Raw genomic sequence first — 23,698 nt, 5'->3', positions numbered from 1 at the left:
TGTTGTTGTTTTTTGAAAGAGACGAGAGAACAGAAGCGAGAGAAGAGAAACGGACAGATAAGGCAGCGAGTGAGGATTGAGAAGAAGGAAGCGAAGTGCTGGAAGCGTGTGCGTGGAGGTTGTTGAGTTGAAAAAAAAAGAAAGAGAAAACTTCCTTGGGGGAGGGAAATCTTTTTTTTACTTCTTGGTTTTCTGTAAACCCTTGCCATCATTAACCACGAATGAAACGTAAAAAAGCTTGAGAAATCAGACACCTTCCCGCGCCATGAACGTGATTTGCATCAAGGCAGACGAGCAGACGAGCAGGGGGCATGGACTAGGCACTGAGACTGTCATTGAGAACCAAACTTTGACGAGGTCATGAGACTTGCCCCTACGTAAACATGGGTCAGTGCAGTCGTTGCGTTCACGGATAGTCCTCAAACGAATCTCGTTTAAAAACAGTAAGCTTGACTCTATCGCTAAACAAACACTGGTTTCTTTTAATATAGAGATGCCTCGTTCGGGTGGACATCGTGAACCGTCTTTCGCTTCCCAGAAACAACACACTTCTTCCTGTACCAGGACGCGGATGGCATCGCCTCATCGCACCCACCCAACCTCCATAAAGTCTCTTCTTTTTACGCAGCCAATGGAGTGTGAAAGAGCTAATTCATACAGACAAGATACAAACAGGTGCGCTGATGTTGTCTTCTCGGGACATGGTCGTTGTGGCAGCCAGTGTGGCCGAGATACATTCAACCAAGACGCATTCTAAAGCTTCGCCTTGACGGCTTGCTGCTTTGACGGGGCCGTTGCCTCCTCATTAAGGTTGACAGAGCCCGTCTTCTCACCGTTTCCGAAGAAAATGACTTGCACCGTCAAGTCGTCCCTATTTCAAACTGGTCAGTCTTCCTGAATCATGTATTCTACCTCGAACTTGCGACCTGACTCACCTGTAGCGTCTCGAGAAGGGGGAGGGCAGAGTCAGCAGAGCGGAGACCTGCTCTTCGTTCTTGCCACCAAGGGCATTACGGACCAGGTGCGTAGCCACGTTCTTATCCTTGACAACGAACCGTTCGGGGGCGTCGGGAGAAATTCCCCACTGCTGCAGGCGGATGGGCGTCTTCTGGCCATCGACGCTCTTGTCGCTCGCCTGCTCGACAGGCAGGCTAGTCTTCTTGGATCCGAAGAGCTTAGACCAGGTGGAATCAAACGACGACCCAGAGCCGCTGGCCTGGGTCTCGATCCACTTGCCGACAAGGCCAACGACCTCCTCGTTGGTAAGCATCTCCCACAAGCCATCGGTAGCCATTACGACAAAGTCACCGTTCTCAGGCTCAATCTTTGTAGTTGTGACGACAGGCTCGGCAGTGACGTACGGGGGCGTCTTGAGAAGAGGAGAAGCGGATCGGGCAAAGAAGGATTCACGTAGTCTGTTGGTGATCTCACGGCTCCACTTGTAGCTAGCATCGCCGAATGCGCGGGTCGGCTCCAAACCGCCAAGGACTCGGCCGTTGTGAACGACTCGGTCCTCGCCAGGGTGGAGCTTGCGCAGACGGGCTGCCTCGTCGGGGTTGCCTCCTGTTTGGTCGACCGAAAGAGCGGTAGCTGTCCACTTGCCGGACGAGGATCGACGTCCGAGAACCGCTCGGGAGTCGCCGGTGCAGGCAACTCGCAAAAGCTTGGATCTGCTGTCGTAGAAAGACAAGAGAGCGCAGGAGCCGGACAGAGCGGGTGCCAGGAGCTCTGCAGCCATGGTCTTGGAGCCGGCTTTGAGGACCCTCTCGACGCTCTGGTTGACGATCTCGTCATCCAGACGAGTGAAACCGATCTTGATGGCGGTATCAATAGCATCAGCCGCAGGAGACAGGTCAGCGGACGACTGGTAGGTATGGTTGAGCTCGTTGGCAACAGAGGCAATCAAAGTCTGGCGCAGCTTTGCCGAGGTTGTCCAGCCACTGTTCAGTAATTAGCACGCATCAAAGGAAATACCATCATAGCTGTAACATACGCATGGCCGTCGAAGACGCCCCAGAACATCCAGTCGTTGCTCTTGCCGGCAGCGCCTGCGGCCTGGTTTGGCACCTCGACAATCTTCTCGGCATGATCGTCTTCAATCGGGTCATTGCTGGGAAGCTGAACCAAGTCGTAACGCAGTACGCCCTGTCCCCTATTGACGAGGAAGGACTGCTCCGTCTTGCGCAGCTTCTCAGTAGCTTGTTCGGGGGTCAACATCTCAATAACCTTACGGCCGTCGTCGCTAGTTGTCTTCGATATAGGCCCCTCTCCCACAAATGTACCGGTGTGCAGCTGATCAGCACCTACGACGAGAACAGAACGGGTCGGGGCAACATCGCCGCCGGCGTTGGATGCGCTGGTGAAGCTCCTCGTCAAGCTCGATGCCTTATCGAGACCGTTTCCGTTGTAGGAGTACCAGGCACCGTAGCCGACGAGGGTGGACACAAGGGCGACGGAGAAGCGGCGGATGTACATGGAGGACTTTAGCGGCTGAACGGCATGCTCGGGGTGGTGTTGATAGGAGGAGGAGGATCGCAGGCCGTGGCGGGTAGCGTAGGACGAGGAGAGGTTGTGGTCCAAAAGACCCCGTCGGCTGTTGCGTGCGAAACTACGAGCCGTACATCGGTAAGTTGTCCGTAAGGCCCTCACTGCTGCGCGATGCATTTGGGGCAGCGAGATGAGGATGAATGGCGGTTGGACTGGAAAGCGATCCGAGTCCAATGAGGGAGTGTAGAGAGAGCGTCGTGGGAGGGTTTGAGGAGGGAAAGCTACCGGTGGGTTGCCAAGACGTCGTGTCGTGCCTCAGGCTGCGGGCGGGCGTAGTTGAGTGAGAGTCTGGGGAAGCTGCAGGTGCAGAGCAGTCGAGTGCAGCGCTGTGGACCTTGGTGCCCCGTCGCGTGTCGGTAGTGGAGATATGGATGCCGCCTGTCCTTGGTCCGCAAATAGTGGTGGTGGTTTCTAACTATAGCAACATCAGAGGAACAAGTAAATCGAGACGAATACCGGCAGACAGGTGAAATGGCGCCTACCACGGGATCAAAGACGTGAGATGTGTCGTCGGATGTTTCAGGGATTCGTTTGCCAATTGTCTGCGGACATACAACCTCCTCAGCGTTGCCTGTGACGGGCAAAGTAAACCAAGGGCGGATGGATGGATGGATGGATGGATGAATACTCGACTATCTTCGGTTGAGGTACTCGGTAGGTATGGTGGGAGCTTCCCCCATTCTTATCTTATCGGTGAGGTGGGCCCCGCTCTAGCTACTTGGATGCTCGTTCCAGGTTGTCCGCGACGAGGTAGGATGCTGCTTACCACAAGAACAGTCCCCTTTCCATGACCTATCCCATTATTCGCACTATCTTCTTACAAAATCGTATTCTCTAAGAAAAAGATAGAAATGAGCTCAGGTGTTGAGTGACACACGATCGTGTTACCCATCTGCCCCAGTACCCCATATCTCAAGGTAGGCAGGACGGCACAACGGGTTTGTATTGCTAGCAGGCTCGGGGTCGCTCCAATCTGCCCCACCATCCTCAACGAAGTATTCGGGATAGCTCTCATCTTTTCGCATTTTACTTTACCAAACAGATGGGCAACTATTGAGATTTGTATCATGGTCTCACAAAACAGGGTTCGGTATACTAGATGGCACCCAGCTTGCCGCATGAGTCCAGGTTAAGTCTACTCCTCGCCTTGCGCACTAAGGTTGTGGTCAACTTTGGACGAAGTTGTACCCAAAGACCACCACATTTCGTGCCAGCTGATAAGTCAAAAGACATGCAAGGTGCACAATTGTAACAAAAAATAACGTTTTCACTGGGACAATCAATCTCTTGGAGTCTTCAAGTGAAAGAGGTTATTCAACTACACCGCTATGGACCGTGATATCATTCCCGTCCCCCATGACTCCTCTGCCTAGTTGCTTTTGATGCCCATAACCTCTCCAAATGAACGCCGTGTCATGAGCAAGCACGTTCGTCTTGCTGAAGGGAAACTATCCTACACATCATCCTTCCTGTTCCTGTCCTTTTAGACCGCATTGGCTGTCGAATGCAGATCGGGAGGCACCTGCCAACCATGGGCATAGGCAGAACGCTTGTACGCCTCAATGGCCTCCGAAACACCATAGTCACCTTCTCCTCCAGTAAGTTGGCCTGTACCCTGGCGCTCAAGTCTTGCCGGAAAGGGCTCGAGATTGCATATGGCCATGCGAACCTGGAGCAGAACACCTTCCATACTGCTGGCAACACTCCAACCGCTGTTGGTCAGAAGCTGCATGCACATGGCACCGCCAGCCGTGACGTGACCGCCGCCTCTTTGCGAGAATGACAAGAATCGAGGGCGAATGACGCGGACGAACGGAGGTGAGTGAGGGAACTGGCGACCAAATCGAATCTCGAGGACGATGCTGCTGACGCCTGCGCGCTCCATGTCTTGCGCCAGAGGCAGGGACTTTTCAAAGCTGTGCAGCTCAACAATCCACTGGAACATGTTCGTAATGTTGTCGAAATCGATGTGCCAGCCAAGCTGATGAAGAGGTGTTGTAACCTGCACCTTCTGCAACTTGCTGAGCTCTTTGCCGAGGACCTTTCGTCCTGCGTCCGAAGCCCAGCTCGGGGCTGGGAGCTGAGGCAGTGTGTTCATGTCAAGTGTACCCGGCGTGAAGGGCGTCTTGTTTGGATCGTTCTCTGGCTCAGCAGTTTCCTCGCCATCGTCCTCTTTGCCCTTTGTAAGGTTCAAGATCTTGTCAAAGTCATCTGGCTGGTCTTCACCTGAATCATCTACGAGGATAATCGGCTGAGACCGCGAGGACCCTGGAACAGTGGATTTCTGGCGCCACTTTGGCAGTGCTGCAGCTGGAATCTCCAACCGAATGTTGCCAAGTCCCACAGGCCGCCACATGGGATCTTGTGGGATGTATTCCGGCTCGGTCTCGGGTTTGTCTTCCTTCTTGACTGATTGGTTCCGTTGGATGATAAGATAGCGACATTGGATCCAATCGACTTCATCGACCACATAGTACGGGTTGATCGATCTGAACCTTTCCGGACGGTTGATGATTTCGCAGAGACTCATAGCGGCGTACAGCTTGAGTTCCGAGCCCACCCATGACGTCCGGTTGGCCTGTCTCGAGCAGTAGCTCAAGCTTGTTGGAAAGTCGCGGGCGAAGTACACTCCATGTCCAAAAGCGCGTCCATGGAGCATTTCTTTGAAGTTCAAGCCTGTCCTGATGATGCTATGCCAATTTCCGAGAGGGCTACCGTGCCACGCAAACATCGTCGGGTATTTTCGACTCGCCTCCTTTTCAAGCTCCTGTTTGAAGCGATTCTCCTTCTCGGGTGATCCTTGGGCAAAGCGGAACTGCATCCAATCGTCACCAAGTCCGACGAAGCGTTCCTTCTGCCGTTCCTCGGTCGCTTTGATTCCGCCAATGTCGAGGTCTACCGGCTGGTCGATCTGTACAATGAGCGAGCGGTTGGAAGCCACAATCCATCGGAGTAAAGCCAGAGACGACTTAGACATTATTTCGTATTTCGCCAGAGACCAACCTCGGTGGTCAAGAAGAAATTCTCGCAGGTATCTTATGGGGGGGATTGTCTGCACGAGAATCAACAATGCCTCCCTCTGATACGCTTCGTCCAGATCGTCGAGATCATGATCGTAGAGATACAGCTCAGCATCGCCCACCTCATCATCGATGATGTATTCGGAGTTGAACTGTGACTCAAAGGTCTGTTGAATGCCTGCATTTTGCGTTGGTTTGTCGGTTGAGATGAGACGATCAAACTTGAACGATTTGCCACAGTCGTTGCCGTCATCGTCACAGATGGCGTTGGCCGACTTAATGCGGCAATGGTGCATGTTTGTATCTTTCCCATCGCGGCCCCGAACATGTTTGACCAAGATGACCATATCTCCCGGTCGCACTCCCTCCAGTCTCTGTGAGGAGCGCACGTTGAAGTTTCCGGCTGAAATTTGGGCCCAGACTAGGATTGCGGAGCCAACCATCTGGGACTGGATCGGGGGCTGGATCGGGGTTTGCGCAATCGCTGGTTGGAGTGCGTTCATCGTTGACATGGTATTTCCTGGTGCGTAACGCCCTGGCGTGATCACTTGGCTTGGGACAGGAACTTTGATAGACAGGCCCCGCGGCCATTCTCGAATACGGCCGCTTGTCAAAGCAGCAGCGCAGAAGCTGACCAATAGATCAACGACATAGGGACGGTTGATGATGTCGTGCTCGATACTGGGACCCATACCTAAGGCCATGTACTGGAAGAGACAGAGAGGATCGTTACAGACATACGGCTTGAGAGCAGTAAATCCAGGTTCAGTCTTGCGGTGGCAAACCAGGCAGTACTGCGTGCTTCTGACAAAGTAACGCAGAGCGAACTGCATTGCAATGAGAGGCATGCTGAGTTCTTCGCGCGGCGATGGTCCGAAATCTTCGGGGTTGTGTCGTACGAAGTCCTTGTTGAGTGGCTTGCGAGCTGCCGTCGAGACTTGGGCTTCGTTGTCAGTCAGGCTGTCGGAAGCGGGGACTTGGTTCTGATAGGAACTGTTTTGTGTAGAGTTGACGACGCGGTAGTGTCCTTCTTTTGTCATCTCCTCCATCATCTCCTTTGCGCGATCCCAAGAGACGCCGAAATCCAATCGAGTCTTCAGCAGCTTGGTAAACTCCTTGCTCAGGAAGATATCCAGCGATTCCGAGATGGGCATTGAGCAAAACGGCGCATCGAGAGAGTTCTTGCTCGGCACACCGTTTTCCTCTGAGCGCTTCTTGGCAGTGTCGAGATTCTTTTGGAATGGAATGAGAGCCGAGTTAAGAGTAGGCTTGAAGGAAGCGCACTTTCCCAATCGGAACTGCATTGATTCTGAGTGACCTGGCGGAAGCCTCAGGAACGATTCCATGCAAGGATAGCTTACATCGTACTTGTATAGTAACACGATGTAGTCTGAAGCGCTGATCTCCCAGGCCTCTAGCGTGTCCTCGCTGATTCCTAGATGTTCGACAAGGAGGGAAAGAGCGAAGATGCAGCTTTTCTCGTGCGTGGCAGCGTCGCTCAGTAGGGAGATCTTGAAGCCAGCGTCTTTGGCTTTCTGAAGATCGTCGATCAGGCGGCGAGGATATTTGGCTGAATGGCTGGGAGTGTTGGATGCTTGCGGAGCAGGAGCACCTCCGAAATCAAGACCAAAGTCAGTGTCGTCATATTCGTAATCCTCATTCTCGTCTTCGTCCTCGTCGTACTTTTCGTCGTCTTCAATATCCGTCATTTCGATGTCTTCGTCTTCGTCGTCGTTCGCCGAGTCAAGACTTGCGCTCAGCTTCTTTGATATCATCACCAGTGTGTTGAGTATGGGTTTGCCCTGAGTCAAGTTGGAAATGTTGTCAAGGACCTTGGAAACCACAATCGGGACAGATTCCTCCTTGGTGTATGCCACAAAGCCAGAGCCATGTGGGTAATCGTCCACGTTCAGGGCAGTGAGGCAAATATTGAGGGGAGACGGCAGAGCATCATGGGAAAGGACGAAGGTGAGTTCACCATCGTCATCTCCCTTCCGAAGACCCGAAATATGCTCAACTTGCTCATTGGAGGCCTGAGCCAAATCGCCATTGAACTTGCGGCGCGTCATGTTGAAGCGCGGCGATGAAGCAACATGAGTAAGCGAAAGTGATGTTTGGTAGTCGAAATATGCCGCTTCAATAAAATAAAGTGCACAGCAGCGACGGCTTTCTCGGAGAAGAAGGTCAGCTAAGTAATGGGCATACGTTGTAGAGTATAACCAGTAGTATGGAAGTCAGTGGAGTGCAGTCCTTCACATAATGTGATGGAAGTGTCAACTTAAAAAAAAACTTACGGCGGATCGCTTGGTCCAGACAGACCTGGGCAGGGTGAGAAGTGGTGAGAAGGAAGGTTGACAGGAGGGAAAGGTAGAACGTGGATGTGAGAAAGGTGGAGAGAAACCAAGGTAAGGTCGGCAGGCAGGTGTAAATGAGAAGGAAGATGGCGGGTGGTGACTGACCTCTCGTTCACTCAGTGTCTGCCAAGTAGGTAAAAATATGGGTTACCGCTCATACACCCTTGGGTTTTGTTCATATTACTAGAACGATCATTAGTATTCCGATTATTCTTATTCTTCATGTATTCCTTTGATAATACATTCAAAGAAGTTTAAGGGGGGACAGTGATAGATGTAGATGTAATGTGAATAGTGTCACTTTTGTAGTGGCTGGCGGTATACTATTTTGTTACCTGCTTCCCTATTTACCTGTCTCGGGTGACAGAGATGACGAAGCAAATCAATGAAATGGCAGCTACGCCAGTTTGAAGCTGATGCCTTTATGGAGGAGCAGAGGGTGATGAATCGTGGAGATCGGAATAGAGGTACGGTAGGAACCTGGCACAATCCGATACCGCTCATGAAAGTAAGGCAAATGGGGCGTAGTAATAATGAAAACGGGCGTTGTAGTAGACGGACTGTTGGCAGAGGCATCCGTCAGCCTGGGATTGAACGAACCTACGATTTACCCGCAGTGACATCCATGGGTGGCATAGAGAAGTGGACCAAGGCAGATCACGGTGCGGCCCCCATGCTTGGTCATTCTAAGGGTACCTGGGCCGCAAATCGTCAAATGTGGCGGCCTAAGGTCGGACACAAAGCGCCGTTGTGTCCCAACTTGTTGGTTGAGACCGTTGGGGTCCACGAGTAGTGCCTTGCAGGCTGTCGCCTGCTGCCTGCCCCCTGCTACCAATCAACAGTCTGCAAGGCCGTACCAACCGCCGTATTCCTGTTCCAGAAAATTGATTGGACATTTTCAGCAGATTCAATCTCTCTCTGGCTTTCTGCTGTATGTTCCAAGCTATCCGGGGTTGAGATGTTGAGAGCTATCCATGGGCATCTGGTAAAGACGTGATTCTTCCGGAGCAACAAAGGCTTTCGTATCGGACGGACGTTGCATCCGGACACGGCCCCACGCCGGCCTCGCCTGGCAGGATTCGGGACATTTCAACAGGCAAAAAGTACTATGAGAAGATCACAACGCAAATAAGTCATACTAAACACAACCAAGGCCCGTTGTACGACCACACAAAAGTCGCATTTTTTTCTTGACCAGACCAGATTATCATTATCGTGAACACTACACCACACATTATCAGATCGTCTTCATCTGGAGCCTCTCCGACCCGTACGGACTAATCTGTACCGGCTTGCCGCCCGTCCAGCTATAATACCCGACAACCTTCTTCACCGCGCCGCCCCAGCCGAGCTGTCTCCTCCGCCACGCTTTCGGGTTCGACCCGTCTCTGCCCTGTTGCACGACCATGGTAGGGTTGACCGCCGAGTCGGCCATGACTTCAACGTCCCCTCCGCCGGGCTCTGCCATGTCCATGTACATCTCCGTCGCCGGCCGGCGCCATCTCGACTGCGGAGGCATCGACATGAGAGATATTCCATTGCCGGCGGTGGCAGTATGCGTTTTGCTGGATGGGAATAGAGACTCGACTGTCCCCGCTGCGGCTACTTCAAAGTACACTTCGAGACAGCGTAGCTGATCTAGGTAGATGATGAGAAGGCAGAGGATGGCAGCGCCGATGGAGGAGACCCAGAAGACCCAGAACCGCGGCGCGTTGGGGGAGTATTCCTCGTTCATAGAGAGAATGGCGGAGACTACTGTGAACGGGAGGAGGATGCCTCCGAGGTATGTTACGCGGTCGAGAGCGCGCTGGTTCGCTTCTTTACCGCTGTCTGCGGCCATGGCGTCAGGGTAAGGCTGGTTGTTTGTTCCTTGCATCGGCATATTGACGTCCCGCGTCTGCAGCGCCGCCGTTGTGGGTTGCGTCCGGGGCCACGAAGTCTGCGGCCTCGGCGTCGATCCGAGCCTCGAGATGGCGACGCGGCGCTGGAGACGCTCGAGGAGGGACCGCCAGTCTGGGTGCCGCATGCCGCCGCCACCGCCCAGGAGCGGCTGGCGCGCTTGGTCCTGCGCAAGATCGAGGTTCTGCTCGAGGGATTCCGTCGCCTGCCAGTAGAGCCCCCCGTCCTGTAGGGACCCAGGCTGGGCGCATGAGGGGAGGGTCTCGAAGAAGTCGAGCCACTTGTCGTGGACGGCCTCGCAGAGGATGTCTGGGAGTGTTTGCCTTGTAACGTCGGAGTGACGAAAGGTGCGGAGGAGGCTGTCTTCGAGGCCTGGGAGTTCGTCGCCTTCGGCTATGAGGACGTTCCAGACTGAGGTACCGTCCATTTGGGACTCGTCTATTTTGCTTTGCCATGAGCGGGTTACGGAGAGTGGTCTCCGCGCCTTTTGGACTTGTGATGAGGGGTCGTTCCATATGGGTCGGTCTAGGAAGAGGACTGAATGCGCAAGTCAGTATACGAGATATGTCCATGGGAACTTGTGAAGACATACCATCAGCTTTGCTGCTCATCCACAAGGAAGCATGACAGAACATGACTGCCTGCCCATCTCTCGACATCATGTGAAAAGGCGCCTCATCCATCACATCCACCAAGTCAGATTGCCTCGCCGACGGCTTATACCCAGGATCCGGGCCATAGTTCCCTCTCGTAGTCTTAACCAGCTCCGGATACGCAAACGAAATAAAACTCGAGCCCTCGTCGTTCCCAGACGGGCGATGCCGCCGCCTCCCTGCATGCGCTTCGAGAAACCCAGAGTTCACGCCCAGGGAATCCCGCAACACCTGAACCAGATCCAGCGGCAGGCCCTGGACGATGGTGAGCCGCCTCCGGCCGACAGCTTCCCGCAAGAGATCTTCGGCGTGGTTGAGGAGCCGCTGCTTGCACTTGTCGGTCTCCCAGTCGAGGACGTAGGCGGAGGAGCTCGACTCGGGGAACTTGCTCATCAAGGAAGACCGCCGGACGAGGAGGGCGGGCGTGTTGGAGCGTTTTGTGTGTAGTTCAGCCGAGTCGCTGGCCGTGAGAGGCGGCGATTGCTCGAATGTCTTTGATCCAGCCATTGCTCCCTATTCAATTTCGGGTTGATGTAAGCCACTTTTTTCCGAATCGTGTTTGGCTTGGTATTGGATCAATCTCCCCTTTCGACGAGAACCCTCTCGAACGACGCCAGAAAAAGAAGATCACCCTCAAGTTATAACAGGTGAGATTGAACCATGACCGCAAACCTCTCCTAGATTTGGTCTGTCAAGTGACCTGAGCTAGAGCATCTGGATTTAGAGCTTTTCTAACCCACCCCCTAAGCTTCTCTCACCTGTGCTCTAGTCCCATCTTAGTCCGACTTTGGGCCCAAAAGTGAGATGTGGTTTGGTGGTGTCGGCCGGCCATGGCAGCTCTGTGGCTGACTGTCGCGAAATGACGGGGTTGAGATTCGCGTGGTCTAGTTTAGTCCTGAAACCATCCGGGGGAGATATCGATGAGTAGGCTTGCCACGTCAAGCCATCCCTTTTACTTGGAGAATACGAACAATGGGGCTTTGGAACGCGCTCATGATCAAGTTCGGCACCCAGCACGCGTGGTAGAATCGACTCCTACGATATTTGCACATCAGAATTCCAAAAGGGAACGCAAACTGACTTTGATTGCATGTACGGCGGACTGGGCGGATGTGGTGAACTACCCTGCCATAATCGTCTCTCACTTCCAGTTCATAGAGAACCTCTCGATGAAAGGTAGTAGACAGATCGAATGCTACAGTTCAGTGCCTACCATACAGTCTCTTACCCAGGTTTCCCCCTGCTAGAGAGACATCAGAAGGAGAATGCTCAGACGTCATGTAAGCCGCTCTAACAATGGCCTCCTTTACCGCTCCAAAATGTCTTGAAAGATGGAGGTGTGGACGGATGTTGTAGGAAGATGACGGGAAGTCCGCGCGCAACATTGGTGTGGGTGGGTGATGGCGCACGAGCCGCTTACAAGTCCCTCTCCATTAGGTAAGGTGCTCACCGAGGATGCACATCACCTCACCGACATGGGACTGGGGCCTGCTTTTTTTCGGGGTAGGTTCCTGGGCAAAGTAGATTGGCGGGGTTCAAGCCACAACGCGTCCCACCGCGACTCACCGAAACAACTTCCCACCGATAATCGACAAGAACGAAGAGTCTCTGTACCAAGTTAGCGGCGCCAGACTTACCCCGGCCCGTTCTACGAAACGAAACAGAGAACAAGAGACAGCTGCCACACAATGGAGCAGGGGCGGGACTCCACGCTGCTGCACTCGCAGCCGGAGTTGTCGCCGTTGGAGGCCGAGGTGCTGGAAGAGTACGAAAAGTTGGCGGATAACATGAAGAAGGTTCGTCTCGTCGCATAGCTTCCCCCTTTACACCTGGGACTGGACATTCTTCTCTCTCCCCTCTACCCTATCTGAAGACCTGCGAAGCTAATTTGTCCACTTTTGGGAATCGCAGCTTGCTTCAACGCTGGAAGAGCTGAGCGGCTCGCCGAGCACCGAGATTCTCGACGGCCTGCGGGAACTGGAGCGCAAGACGAGCCTGGTATTTACGCTCCTCAAGGCGAGCGTGTACAGCATAGTGCTGCAGCAGGAGATCGATTGGGGTGACCAGGCTGGGAGCCAGGAGGAGGAGTAAAAGGAATGCGGAAACGAGAATCACGAGGGGTGCAACATCCAGATCAAGAGAGGGCATTTTGATATTCGTGGCGTTTCTGTCTGGATTGTAACGCGAGAGGAAGTGTGTACAGATGCATGACGAGACTACGATTAGAACAGATACCCCCCCCAAAAAAAAACATGTGACGCCAATCACGTTACGACATTGAGATTTGCATTCACTATTCGCGGGCGTGAGTGAACCATTTGGAGGGAGTTCTCTAGAGATTTGCGCTTTTTTGTTTGAACATATACAGTGGTATACAGAAGTGGTATACAGATTAATACACAGATCCGCCGTAGTAGACCTTTCTCACATCGACCATCTTCTTTCCGCGACCAATGGCGATCTCCTCCGGATCGGGTTGGTTCATGAGGGCCTTGTAGACGGCGTTGACGGTGTTGTAGGGGTTCTTGGAGCGGGGAATCTTAGCCGCCAGATCGTGGATACCGGCGAGACGGGCCATTTCGAATATCCTGTGAGAGACACGGAGTCCGAAACCTGAGTGTGTGTTAGTATGACTCCGTCAAAGAAATAATAGGGGTTGAGGCACTAGCAGGGGTAGAACATACCTGGAGGACGGGCAAAGAGCTGCACAACAGTTCCCGAGATCTTGGTCTCAACGTTGCCGTAAATGGTGCGGTTCTCATATCTGCGGATGGGCTTCATGTTGCGAATAGCCAGAAGTGTGGCCGTCGCCGTCGCGATACCGGGGTCCGTCGACTTGGCCTCTCCCAATCCCAGTCTGCCGTCTCCGTTACCGGCTACGACGATGACGGAAGCACTCCGGATCTTACCCAGACGAGTCTGGTTGGAAACGGATCGAACGACGACTCTCTTGGTGAGAATGGAGAGAATGTCGCTAATCTTCATACCAGTGGCCTGCTTGAGCTTGATGAAGCGACCCGTGGGGTCGAGGCCGTCGTCCTCGACATCTTCCGGGGGCTGGTAGAGTCCCTTGACACCCTCGACCTTGCCAAGCTCAGGGGCAAGCGCCGAGGTGCTTTTGCCGTCGGCTTCCTTCCACAAGGCTACGCGGGAGCGGAAAGGGTTCTCCTCGGTGCTGAGGGAAGCCTCCATCTCGTTGAAGAACTCCTTGTCAAGCTCCTTCAGCCAGTCGTCGGTTGCGATGGAAACCGCCCCAGTCTTTTTCTCTTTCTTCTTCCCAAGCACATCGGCGTCGTTGTCGACCAAGAACTTGCGACGCAACTCGGGGTTGGTCTCAAGCTCGTGCAGCTCCTCTTCGGTGAAGTCGAGCTTCGCCGAGTTTGTCTGCGAGATCTTGCGCAGCGCCCTGGCAAAAGCCTTGCCCATGGTATCCTGCATCTGGCCGCCGACTCTGTCGGCCATCTTCTCAATGTAGTCGTCGATCCACGCTCTCCTCGGGAGCCACTTATGCTCCACGGGCTTTGCGGGCGGTTGGGGTTTCATATCGATGATGGGCTGGACCGTCGAAAAATCTTCAATGTAGGGCTGCGTGTAGGGATCCGTCCGTAACCGACCCTGGATCACCAAGTCTTTCGGGTCAATGGCCTCCTCGGCGGCCTGGAGAGCCTCCCATTGCTCGGGAGTGTACTTCTCCTTCAGAAACTCCTTTTGCTGTTCCGTGTACTCGGGGAAATTTTGTTTCGCATACTTTTCGATGGCATCGGGGGTCGTCAGACCCATCTTCTCGGCGGTGATATTGTTGAATCGTGATCGCCTCCGACCTGACCGGCTAACGGAGCTGTGGAATAGACGATAGGGAAGGGCGGCCGGTGCGCTCGAGGCGGAGGAGACGCATCTCGACAAGACGCTCCGCGCCGGGCGTACCGATTTCATCGCAGCAGAGAGGGGCGACGTCTCTGCGCCAGTTCGTTGCCGGCAGCAAAGGGGTAGAATGAGGTCGTCGAGGAGTGGGTGCAAGTCGCGTGATGGGCTCTTTTGGTCTTGAGCTCAGGGTCGCGCCAGCTGGTCGACAATTTTTTTGGAAAGCTCAATTGGATCGGCTTGCGGTCAATTGCCTGGGACGGATCCAGGCCACATCATTGGCCAAGAAGCCTGGTCTTCTCCCGCCCTTGGCCCGTGCGACTACGGGTATGACGGAGCGGAGATGTTCCTCTAGTCACATGACTCAATCGAGGTTAACGATTTGTGGTTGGCATCACACCGAAAGCTCTCAGCTCACCGAGACTTGCCTAAAGTCCAGGGGGTGGCTTACTTAATCCCAGAATGCATGGTCCTATCTTAGCTCTTCATCGCCTCTATCAAGCTTATGATACTGAGTGCCTGTCTTATTTGGACGAGAGAAGGCTCGTGTTATTGTAGTGAGCGTCATTCGAAGAATATCACGAAGCCAAACCCAACCCTTTTCCGACCAGAAAGGACGCAATGGCCTTCTTTGATGTCGTTGCAGACTCAACAACCATATGGCCAATCCACTGCCTACTTGCCTGCAACAGAATGTCTTTCCCGTGAAGAAGCCCAGGACCCCTTTTTAGTGCCGAAGTAACCGCTGCAGCTCGTCCCTGCGCAGCCAATCACCCGCAGCAGACATCAGTCGACTTTCTGCCGCAGGCCTGAAACGCGCATCGATGCCGCCCCTCCCCTGGCAGCGCCCTCCCTCACACAATTCAACCACCACGATGTGGCCATGTCGCGTCCTGGTCTCACCCCCCAAGGCGGTCTAGTCTGCGAAAAGGGCACCATACCATGGTGGCATGGCCACTGTAGGGCCACCTCCTCGCCCTTGAAGCGCTCCCAAATGTGACGTCTCCCGTTTCGAGAAGCCGAGCGGATCAATTTTCCTTACATCTTGGCCCCTACTAACCTTCCTATCCTTTCCTCTCTTCTTTCGTCTGCTTTCGCATCTCGTGTTTCCTGCTGTCGAACAAAACAACCTTCTAATCCGGTCCCCCAACAATACGTACATTTTTTTCGTTCCCTTGTGACTGGCGCACTTGAGACTCAGACCTTCATTTTTTGACTTTCCTGTACACACCTTTAATTCCGACCACCACAGTCCATACCGCCCGTCGCAGGTGTCCGAGCATACCTCACATCTCTTCAACCCGCCGTCGAAGTTCATCGACTGATAAAGCGTAAGCCAGTCCACGATTCTGGGAACCATCGCGCGGACTTCGTACCCGACTACCGATCAACATCGAGGAACTCGAAACCGCAATAATGGGTCAATTTGACTGGTTCCGATCCATTGGCGCGACCCCCGAGGCCGTCGCAGTTCTGAACGACCAGCCCATTCTCTTTACTATCCTTCTGATCGTCCTCGTCGCCGTCATCCTCCAGGGAGTGCTTCTTTGGTACATACACTTTGCGACATTGAAGCCCGAGCAGAAGAAGAAGAAGGAGCCGAAGAAGGGAGGCAAGGGAGGAAAGAAATAAGATGGATTGCGGCCTGGAGGTTACGCACTTTTTTCGGAAGATTCGTTGCGAAGACGGGAACTGGGACCTGTGTGAAGTGGTGGACTACCAGTGCAGTTACGTCGCTGGAGGAGACAAAATGCATGCCCGGGCGCCATAGGAGGCATCGCTGAGTCGGACTCTTCTCAGCTGCAATCATGGGGCGAGAGGTTGGATAATGAATTGTATTAGGGCTCGAGAACTGAGTCGGTTTTATGGCCGCGCCTGAACGGCAGATACCACAGTTTGTGATGCTCGAATGTCACAGGCTGCGTTCGACATCAATTTCTTGCAATATATCTCTTGAAACTCCGTTTCTATGACCTCGGTGTAGACATTGGCGAAATATCATCCCACAGACTACCAGTAAGCTTCTGAAGGTTGATTTACTCGATTTGGTCGTCTTCGTCAAGGTCAATCTCGCTTCCGGAAAAGACCTCACTTGGCGACATGTAATCCTGGGGTATAGTTTCACAACGGCCGAAGTCAAGTCCTCCGAATATCTCATCACCATCCGTTTGGCGGTCATTGCTGGTTGTTTGGAATGATAGCTCCGAGAGCGGCCCCTTGTCCTCGTCACTTCGCCAATCACTGTAGGATACGAAGGATGTCGACCCTAGCCTTTGGGGGTCATCGGCACCATAACCCGCTCTGAAGTCGATCTCGTCCTCCATACTAAGACCGGAATTTGACGAGTCGCTGTAACTTCCAGGAGTGCCCCTGACTATTTCTCGCGTTAAATGAAGAGGTGGTAGCGACGCGTCTGCCAAGTCGAAAGCCCAACCCGGCCTATTTGCCTCTGGGTCTGCCTCGTTATCTGGGTCAGAAGGCCCTCCGAAATTTGAGAGTGGTAGCGGCGACCATAGCGAGCCAAAAGCTTCTTGATTGACATCGTGGTTCGAATTGTCTTCTGGGTAGCAGCCCTCGTCGTCGCATTCCTCTTGCTCGTCTTCAGGCTCGCTCCGGTCCGCAGGAAACTTCATGGTCAGGGGTGAAGAAGACAAAAACGGATTGTCGTCAACTGTCCATGAAGGAGCTGTGTTCTGGCCAAACTCTAAATCGATATCTGATAACGTCTCCCGAATGTTGCGATGTTGGTTTGCTTGAAGCTCAACATTGGTCGCAAGGTCAAGTTCGTCACGAAGTAAGGCTTCGTCCTCTGATCTAGCTCCATAAGAAGTCATGGAATCAAAGCTCAGGTCTCTCAAGGCCTCGTCTGGATGTGTCGCTAATTCTCGGGGTTGTTGCTGTGCGGATTTGGCTTCTTCGTAGGGGGGGATTTGGCCACGCATGAGCCTCCAAATCCGATGCCTATAGCCTTCGACCGCGCTATTCTGATCGTATAAAAGGATGCTCTCTGAGACAGAATCATGGTCTCGGAGTCGACGAGACTCAATGTGACCAAGGTCTTGGAACACAGAGGACAATGCTGGTAGAAGGCGAGACCGAGTAGTCAAGGACTGTGTCTTGTTTAATTTTTGCATTAGTGGAAAAAGTGGCCAAGAAGACAACCTACCGAAAGATAGCCTATGTTGAAAACCTCGGGTGCGAGGCAGATAAGTGTTGGTGTTCCCATTGTTGTTAACATCCTGATACTGCCAACGGCCTTGTGACCAACGAACAATGCGTTAAGGCCGGCTTCCACAAGTCGACCTACGGAATAAGTGACATCTCCATCCTGAGCGGTCTGCTTGTTGAATGCGGTTGCAGTATCGCAAGTTATAAGACAGACGCCTGAGTCTTGGCTGTCAAAAGGGTCGTCGATGTCGTCTTGTGGACCCTATTCAGCAGACGAGATACTTAAGCCCAAGTCACTTTCTGGGCCAGAGAGAGGACCATGGCTACCAGTCATTGACAACCTCCTTTGAGGATTCACTATCATGGAGCCTTCGGGGGTGGATGGTTTCCGACGGAAGGAGAACGAACAGGTTAGATTTTGCATAGTGATGACCGTAGTGTTGGAAGGTAGCGTTGGGTATAACACAGATCCGGCGTGCTCAATCTTAAAGGATAAATGCCCATGGCTGAACGGACTCTCCACATCATATACTATTTCGATTCCTAGTTGGGCCCAAATCTGTGATTCGTTAGCAAGTGCCGGATGTGATATCGTCGATGATAATGCTTGCCGGGTAGCTGATTATGTTCGCGGCAATAGTGTCTGTAAAAACTGTTTGGTCATTTGCACTGTCTTCCTCTTGGGCAACCGAGACTAGAAATCGACAAGTCTGGGCTTTGAGGACAAACAACTCCCCTGCCTGAATGCCATTGAGCAGCTCATCGGCAGTCGAGAATAAAACTTGGTCTGTTGATGAGCGGAAGGAAATGGTGCTCGCGATGTCAAGGAAGGAATTAGTCGTGGGGTCAAGCAGAACAACTGGGTCAAGCGACAATGCGACTGTGTTCATGATTTGCGGTGAGATTGAACCTCATCGTCAGACAGGAGCCCTGCGTTCCGATAATTTTAAACAAAAAGATGGGTTCTGTCGAGGAAAGAGTGTCGTTGAACTCCAAGGTGCTACAAGGGTACCTTGGAGCATTTTCTGAAGAAAGAAAGGTTGTTCATCCCGCCTGGGAAGGCACGAGGTACACGCCGGCGAATCTCTTAGGGATGATACCTCTGAGGAAGACCGGCAGGTGCCTCACATTTCACATGGCAACAACGACACGACTTGAGTGGGGGCAGTCAAATCCACAATCCTGGCGTCATCATTGCTGCACTGCGGGTACGGTGTACATGTATGAATTCATGGCAGTGAAGCCAACCGGAGATGTCACCGTTCTCGAAACGTAAGTTGAAGTCTAGATATCTCACATGGTTGAGGCCGAAATCTTGGGCTAGATGCTTGGCCGGAAGTACCGGCCCGAACGGTTGTTGAAGGACACAACTTTAGGAGAGCTCGAGGTGCGAACCGTTGGGTTGCCGCTACCCTATGCTGGTCCCCCATGCCTAGCGTTGTCCGGATGGTATCATGCAGCCTATCAGCGATGTCGACGATAAGCTACCGACCCTCGCGTGTAGTTGAAAAGCGCTGCGCTGGACACAGATGCGGATTATTACATAGCTATCAGCATGGAACTCGACACTCGCTGTCCAGGTCTTATCAAGATGGCCAATCACTGGCGGTGGCTACTCTCTAGGCCGGCGGTTGATTTGTTGTACACTGTACTACTTGTGAGCGAGCTGAACAAGACAAAAAAATGAAAAAATTTAGCAACTAGTTTACAACTCTGCACCTCCGCTACACTTGTGTAAGGCAGTGACAGCCTTCAGGTGTTGGTTGACCCCACATGATGTGCTGAGACCCCAGTCGTGCTGTGTCATCCGCGGCAGGGTCATATCCGGTTCTCTGGGCAAGTTCTAGCACGCCGTTGCTACCGCCAACTCTCTGTATGACGCAGGCACCACTTTACACTTCACAACCTCTCACTAGGATTTGCCTTACTCAACCAAGCCGGGCCACCTTCCGTAACACCAAGAAAAGTCACTGACAACATTGACTGTGAAACCTCATTGCGAATACCGAATTCCCAGCCAGCTTCCATCCTATCGTGATTCCAACTGTTGAGCGCGTCATTGTCGGTGTACATCTCCCACGCGACTGCCGCCACAAACACCATAACAACTCCGTCCATTCACGACGGACAAGCCCAGGAAAAAAACTAACGACACCACCTCAGATTGCCTTGGCCGCAGCCCACAGGACGACTCGTTGCTCACCCTGGCGCAAGGAAGGAGCTAGGATCTGCGTTTGTGGCCCTGCACCACGACACAACCAGGACGGCATCTGACTATATCCACCCACACGTCTCGTCCACGCCCGGGGCTAATTCTCCCCTCACGCCTCTCCAACGACACACCTTTACTCAACCCGCACTGCGCGGAACTGCGTTCTTGGACGCCCGCCCGCTTTTGAGCATGCCTCTTTTCGATCTCGGCTCTCTGTTCCTCGACCACGTTGTTTTCATCACGAACCTCGTCTACATGAACATCGCCCTCTCTAATGCTGAGCCCAGCCTACTCTTCCCTCTTTACGTTGTGTCGAAGCTACTGGCTCGAGGACCTGAAGATTGGGATTCTCCCACCGCAAAATGGCCCCCACCCATGAAATGGTAGCCAACTGCGGCTACCAGACCCCGGATGAGCACAGCAACCGCCCCTCGTACTTTGCTACTCCGAACGAATCTCCTTTGGCATCATTGCCCTTACCTAGGTCTCCTTTGAGACGCCCCCCCTTTGTTCCTCATTCCTCCTATGGACCGGCCTTAGAAACGGAGGATGGCATGGCGATGCCACGGGCCGAGCGACAGCCAGAGTCGAATGAGTCTAGTCCAAACAACGCAAAAGCTACGTTAGAGAAGCATTCTGGCTTGGACAAAGTAGGAATTCGAGATCGGATCGCCTGTCATACCTGGACTTGGTTCACCATGGTAATACACCCGCTCATCCAAACAATATTGGTGCTAACGATTGATAGACAATGGTAGGTAATATGTAACAAACCATAGTTAAAAGATACTGATCGTAGTAGGCTACCGGAGGAATGGCGAATGTGATACACTCTCGTCAGTAACATCAATACTACCTTTCGGCGCATATGCTAACTTGGGACAGTTCCCTACCAAGCTACATGGCTCAACGGCATAGCCGTAGCCTTCTTCCTGCTCAACGTCATCCTCTTCATTATGAACTGTGCCCTTGCCAGTATTCGATTCAAATCTAGACCAGGGGCTCTCACCCATTCATTTACAGACCAGACGGAATCGCTCTTCATTCCTTCAGCTGTTGTCTCGTAAGCTCCCTGACCGGTCCTACTTGGGCATCAACTGAACAGCTATAGCTTCGCTATCATATCGATCAACATATGCCAGTTCGGTGTGCCGCATGTAGGGCCTTGGCTCCTTAGAATCATGCAGATTCTGTTCTGGTTCTACATAGCCTTGAGTGTGGTTGCGAGTGCCACTATTTACCTGATTCTTTGGTCGACATTGTGAGCTTCTTCTCAGCCTAGGAGAGTAGTTTCGGTCTGATTAACTCTTATTAGGATCTTTCCCATTCATACCATGACTCCCACCTGGGTCTTTCCGGCCTATCCTCTGCTTCTCACGGCACCTTTCGCAAGCAACCTTATCCAAGCCGCTGTGCAAACAAATCAGCAGGTCGTTACTCTCAACAGGACTGCCATTGCACTCTGTGCAGTCGCTACGCAAGGTGCGGGCTGCTTGATTGCCTTCATGATCTCTGCTGCGTTTATCTATCGGTTGATGACGCAGAAATTACCGCGGGATTTCCAACGCCCTGGTGTGGTGCGTTGTCCTTAATGATACAACTTTGGAAGAGTGATGCTGACCAAATCAGTTCATCTCTATCGGACCATTTGCTTTCACGGTTGGAGGATTAGGTAGCGTCTCCCCTCTGATACAGTTGAAGGCCCGACTAATCGTTACAGTTCAACTCGGTAATTCCGCAGACAAAATACTGCCCGGCAATTTCCTGGGCACCGATCTGGCCGTTCCCATCATCAAAGTCATGTCTGTCTTGATTGGGCTATGGCTTTGGGGGTTGAGCATGTGGTTCTTCATCGTTTCTGTAGGATCGCTTTGGAAGTATGTGCGGCCAGAGAGTAAGATGCCTTTCCAAATGACATGGTGGTCATTTGTCTTCCCGAATACTGCACTTGTCACAGCCACGACCGCGCTTGGCAAAGCCTTGCAGAATAACGGATTGCAAATATTCGGATGCGTCTTCGCCGCGTGTCTAATAGTCATCTGGTTTATTGTATTTGTAACGATGATTCGATGTTTGTACAAGCGGGAGCTCTTATGGCCCAAAGATACCCAATAGTGGACAATTTTAGAGGTTTACTTCTGCAACGGAGCTCAAAAAGTACAAGAAACCTTGATAAACCATGATTTCTCGTGATACCATCCGTTTCAATTGCTGAGGCATCCTAACACGTGAAATTCTGTTGTAAATCGGAGCCAGACAACACCGTGGGCTGAAGTTGGAGGATACCGCCTATTCTCGGCCAAGGGAGAGCGGCAGCGGGTGAAAGTGGGGCTGGCCGCCCCCAACCTCTCACCACTAAACTCAGTCCATGGATTCATCCATTCAGATGAGACCTGTCCTTAGCGAGTCGAAATCGCGAAGTAATACCCCCAATATCTCACCTCTTTGACTCTCAACATCAGGCTTCCACTGAAAATATGTCATGGGATTCTAAATCGGCGTTACATCGCCGACAGAGCAGCAATGCCGGCGCCCCCAAAACGCTCCCTATCCACACTCGCGAACAGTCGGAAGCAACAATCCAGCCCAAATCAAGCCATGTGGCAGACGACTTTCTACAGAGCTTCTTGGACCCTTCGTTTGACCCAGCAGCGTACCTGAATGCTACCTTACCACCGCTTCAACATGGTAGCCACCATTCATCAAGAAGCAACGGCAACGGCCAGGCCGTCCTGCTGGCCGAGTTGTCCAATGAGGCGCAAGCGCTGCTGTCCCAGCTCAACATCCACACGACGAGGCTTTCCGGCACGTTGACCCAGTTGACGGACGACATCCTCCGGAGCGGTAGCCGACTCGCCTATGAAGTCGAGCTTCTCCGAGGTGAGACTCTGAGTCTTGCTGAGACGATGAATGAGACGCTGCAGGAGGATATCAAGAAGTTCGCACCGAGTGGTGTGGATCAGGAGGCGAAGGAAGCGTCACCCAAGGCCACGGATGATCAAGAAAGGAGAGAATCCGTGGGCGCCAGCAAGACTGGCGACGATGAGGCCATAGGCACGGATGGCAAAGCGGAAACCTCAGAACCGCCGTACATCAATCAATTGCGGACGCTGACGGTGGTCCGCTCCCGCCTCGACACCGTCATCAAGACCTTTGGCGACGCCATGGAATTCGTCTTCCCACCTTCGGAGCTCTCAGTCAGCTCGTCCTTCCTCTCCGTCTCGGCGCCTGATCCCGGCGCGGAGCAACACAGCACGGAGGAGAAGGGCCAGCAGGTGCTGCAGGGTCTGCGAGACGAGATCTCGCAGCTGCTGACCAAGTCAGAGGATCCCGTCAAGGGCATCGAGAAGGCGGCGCAGCGGATCGAGGAGCTAAAGGAGCTCAACAAGGTGTGGAAGGGCACGGCGGAGGAGAAGGGCAGGACAAAGTTCATTGAGAGCCTGGCTAAAATGGTGGAGGACCGGCATCGGGATCTCATGAGGGAGGTTGATCAGGCGAGCAGGAGAGATGGGAACGAGGGGCGGGCGAGGAAGGGAAGCGTTCATGCTGATGCCGCGGAGACCAAGACGTATCTTGGAGGATACGGCTTGATGAGCCAGCTTCAGAAGCTCAGGAATGGTTTATAAACATTATGATCGATCAGACCAAGCAAATCAAGGAGCTTTACATGCAAGCGGTGATTCACTGGAGTCTGGGCTTCTGGGTGGCAGTGAGTGTGAGTCCTCGTAAGATAGAGCGGCAAGTATCCGTACGAATACACATAAACTCAATAGCATGAAGATAGAGGAAGACAAGGTTACTAGTGAGAGGTAGAGGTCTGTTGTTATGTAATATCTCACATTATCTCACAATTGTTGACTGCAAGTGCACTCCTTGGTATTACCGTCACCATCGCTCATAGAGTGTTCGTCTCATGAGCCTTCCAGTTGAGGTTGTACCTTGCTGGAGACCGCAATCTGAAAGCCTAGGGGGGTTCGGTCTAAA

At 52.9% G+C, this 23,698-nt stretch overlaps 11 protein-coding genes across 11 annotated transcripts; 4 read left to right on the top strand and 7 right to left on the bottom strand.

Annotated features, from left to right (window-relative positions):
* Window positions 1–753: 753 nt before the first annotated feature.
* On the bottom strand, window positions 754–2,664 carry BDP55DRAFT_545057 (protein phosphatase 2C; the record flags this gene model as incomplete). The annotated part of the gene is made up of 3 exons (XM_060568544.1): window positions 754–871; window positions 936–1,940; window positions 1,994–2,664. 3 exons carry the CDS (start codon window positions 2,662–2,664, stop codon window positions 754–756), a joined length of 1,794 nt encoding a protein of 597 aa, XP_060433520.1.
* A 1,316-nt stretch (window positions 2,665–3,980) lies between these two features.
* On the bottom strand, window positions 3,981–8,058 carry BDP55DRAFT_380243 (polymerase). Its single transcript, XM_060567149.1, has 2 exons — window positions 8,027–8,058; window positions 3,981–7,733 (listed from the first exon to the last, which is right to left on the bottom strand). The coding sequence occupies exon 2, from the start codon at window positions 7,634–7,636 to the stop codon at window positions 4,031–4,033; it is 3,606 nt and encodes a 1,201-aa protein (XP_060433519.1). The 5' UTR covers window positions 7,637–7,733; window positions 8,027–8,058; the 3' UTR covers window positions 3,981–4,030.
* Window positions 8,059–8,115: 57 nt separating this feature from the next.
* BDP55DRAFT_651701 (uncharacterized protein) lies at window positions 8,116–8,569 on the bottom strand. The gene has a single exon (XM_060574075.1). The coding sequence runs from the start codon at window positions 8,495–8,497 to the stop codon at window positions 8,219–8,221; it is 279 nt and encodes a 92-aa protein (XP_060433518.1). The 5' UTR covers window positions 8,498–8,569; the 3' UTR covers window positions 8,116–8,218.
* A 589-nt stretch (window positions 8,570–9,158) lies between these two features.
* On the bottom strand, window positions 9,159–10,980 carry BDP55DRAFT_545088 (cysteine protease; the record flags this gene model as incomplete). Its single annotated transcript, XM_060568548.1, has 2 exons — window positions 9,159–10,357; window positions 10,413–10,980. 2 exons carry the CDS (start codon window positions 10,978–10,980, stop codon window positions 9,159–9,161), a joined length of 1,767 nt encoding a protein of 588 aa, XP_060433517.1.
* Window positions 10,981–12,161: 1,181 nt separating this feature from the next.
* On the top strand, window positions 12,162–12,564 carry BDP55DRAFT_725239 (DASH complex subunit Dad3; the record flags this gene model as incomplete). The annotated part of the gene is made up of 2 exons (XM_060578991.1): window positions 12,162–12,269; window positions 12,385–12,564. 2 exons carry the CDS (start codon window positions 12,162–12,164, stop codon window positions 12,562–12,564), a joined length of 288 nt encoding a protein of 95 aa, XP_060433516.1.
* Window positions 12,565–12,865: 301 nt separating this feature from the next.
* Window positions 12,866–14,646, bottom strand: BDP55DRAFT_603724 (uncharacterized protein; the record flags this gene model as incomplete). Its single annotated transcript, XM_060571076.1, has 2 exons — window positions 13,158–14,646; window positions 12,866–13,086 (listed from the first exon to the last, which is right to left on the bottom strand). The coding sequence occupies exons 1-2, from the start codon at window positions 14,404–14,406 to the stop codon at window positions 12,866–12,868; spliced, it is 1,470 nt and encodes a 489-aa protein (XP_060433515.1). The 5' UTR covers window positions 14,407–14,646.
* Window positions 14,647–15,776: 1,130 nt separating this feature from the next.
* BDP55DRAFT_380192 (uncharacterized protein) lies at window positions 15,777–16,257 on the bottom strand. The gene has a single exon (XM_060567148.1). The coding sequence runs from the start codon at window positions 16,142–16,144 to the stop codon at window positions 15,860–15,862; it is 285 nt and encodes a 94-aa protein (XP_060433514.1). The 5' UTR covers window positions 16,145–16,257; the 3' UTR covers window positions 15,777–15,859.
* Window positions 16,258–16,370: 113 nt separating this feature from the next.
* Window positions 16,371–18,392, bottom strand: BDP55DRAFT_628366 (uncharacterized protein; the record flags this gene model as incomplete). Its single annotated transcript, XM_060571893.1, has 4 exons — window positions 16,371–17,444; window positions 17,501–17,764; window positions 17,861–18,061; window positions 18,156–18,392. 4 exons carry the CDS (start codon window positions 18,390–18,392, stop codon window positions 16,371–16,373), a joined length of 1,776 nt encoding a protein of 591 aa, XP_060433513.1.
* A 1,684-nt stretch (window positions 18,393–20,076) lies between these two features.
* Window positions 20,077–20,472, top strand: BDP55DRAFT_628365 (uncharacterized protein; the record flags this gene model as incomplete). Its single annotated transcript, XM_060571892.1, has 1 exon — window positions 20,077–20,472. One exon carries the CDS (start codon window positions 20,077–20,079, stop codon window positions 20,470–20,472), a length of 396 nt encoding a protein of 131 aa, XP_060433512.1.
* BDP55DRAFT_651685 (voltage-dependent anion channel) lies at window positions 20,393–22,085 on the top strand. Its single transcript, XM_060574074.1, has 6 exons — window positions 20,393–20,550; window positions 20,600–20,777; window positions 20,826–20,975; window positions 21,030–21,291; window positions 21,344–21,386; window positions 21,435–22,085. The coding sequence occupies exons 1-6, from the start codon at window positions 20,529–20,531 to the stop codon at window positions 21,827–21,829; spliced, it is 1,050 nt and encodes a 349-aa protein (XP_060433511.1). The 5' UTR covers window positions 20,393–20,528; the 3' UTR covers window positions 21,830–22,085.
* On the top strand, window positions 22,069–23,580 carry BDP55DRAFT_651683 (uncharacterized protein). Its single transcript, XM_060574073.1, has one exon. The coding sequence runs from the start codon at window positions 22,192–22,194 to the stop codon at window positions 23,338–23,340; it is 1,149 nt and encodes a 382-aa protein (XP_060433510.1). The 5' UTR covers window positions 22,069–22,191; the 3' UTR covers window positions 23,341–23,580.
* Window positions 23,581–23,698: the final 118 nt, after the last annotated feature.

This window comes from Colletotrichum godetiae (assembly GCF_030913485.1).
Source record: "Colletotrichum godetiae strain CBS 193.32 chromosome Unknown BDP55scaffold_7, whole genome shotgun sequence".
NCBI classification, from domain to species: domain Eukaryota; kingdom Fungi; phylum Ascomycota; class Sordariomycetes; order Glomerellales; family Glomerellaceae; genus Colletotrichum; species Colletotrichum godetiae.
This window is presented reverse-complemented; position numbering and strand designations above follow the sequence as displayed.

What these genes read in the sequence shown, in the direction of transcription:
- BDP55DRAFT_651701 (XM_060574075.1), bottom strand. Translation starts at nt 8,497, where the DNA reads ATGCCTCTGCCAACAGTCCGTCTACTACAACGCCCGTTTTCATTATTA.
- BDP55DRAFT_380243 (XM_060567149.1), bottom strand. Translation starts at nt 7,636, where the DNA reads ATGACGCGCCGCAAGTTCAATGGCGATTTGGCTCAGGCCTCCAATGAG.
- BDP55DRAFT_651683 (XM_060574073.1), top strand. Translation starts at nt 22,192, where the DNA reads ATGTCATGGGATTCTAAATCGGCGTTACATCGCCGACAGAGCAGCAAT.
- BDP55DRAFT_651685 (XM_060574074.1), top strand. Translation starts at nt 20,529, where the DNA reads ATGGCGAATGTGATACACTCTC. An exon ending in ATTCCTTCAGCTGTTGTCTC is followed by an intron (nt 20,778 to 20,825) that starts GTAAGCTCCCTG and finishes GAACAGCTATAG; the next exon opens with CTTCGCTATCATATCGATCA. An exon ending in ATTTCCAACGCCCTGGTGTG is followed by an intron (nt 21,292 to 21,343) that starts GTGCGTTGTCCT and finishes TGACCAAATCAG; the next exon opens with TTCATCTCTATCGGACCATT.
- BDP55DRAFT_380192 (XM_060567148.1), bottom strand. Translation starts at nt 16,144, where the DNA reads ATGATTGCAGCTGAGAAGAGTCCGACTCAGCGATGCCTCCTATGGCGC.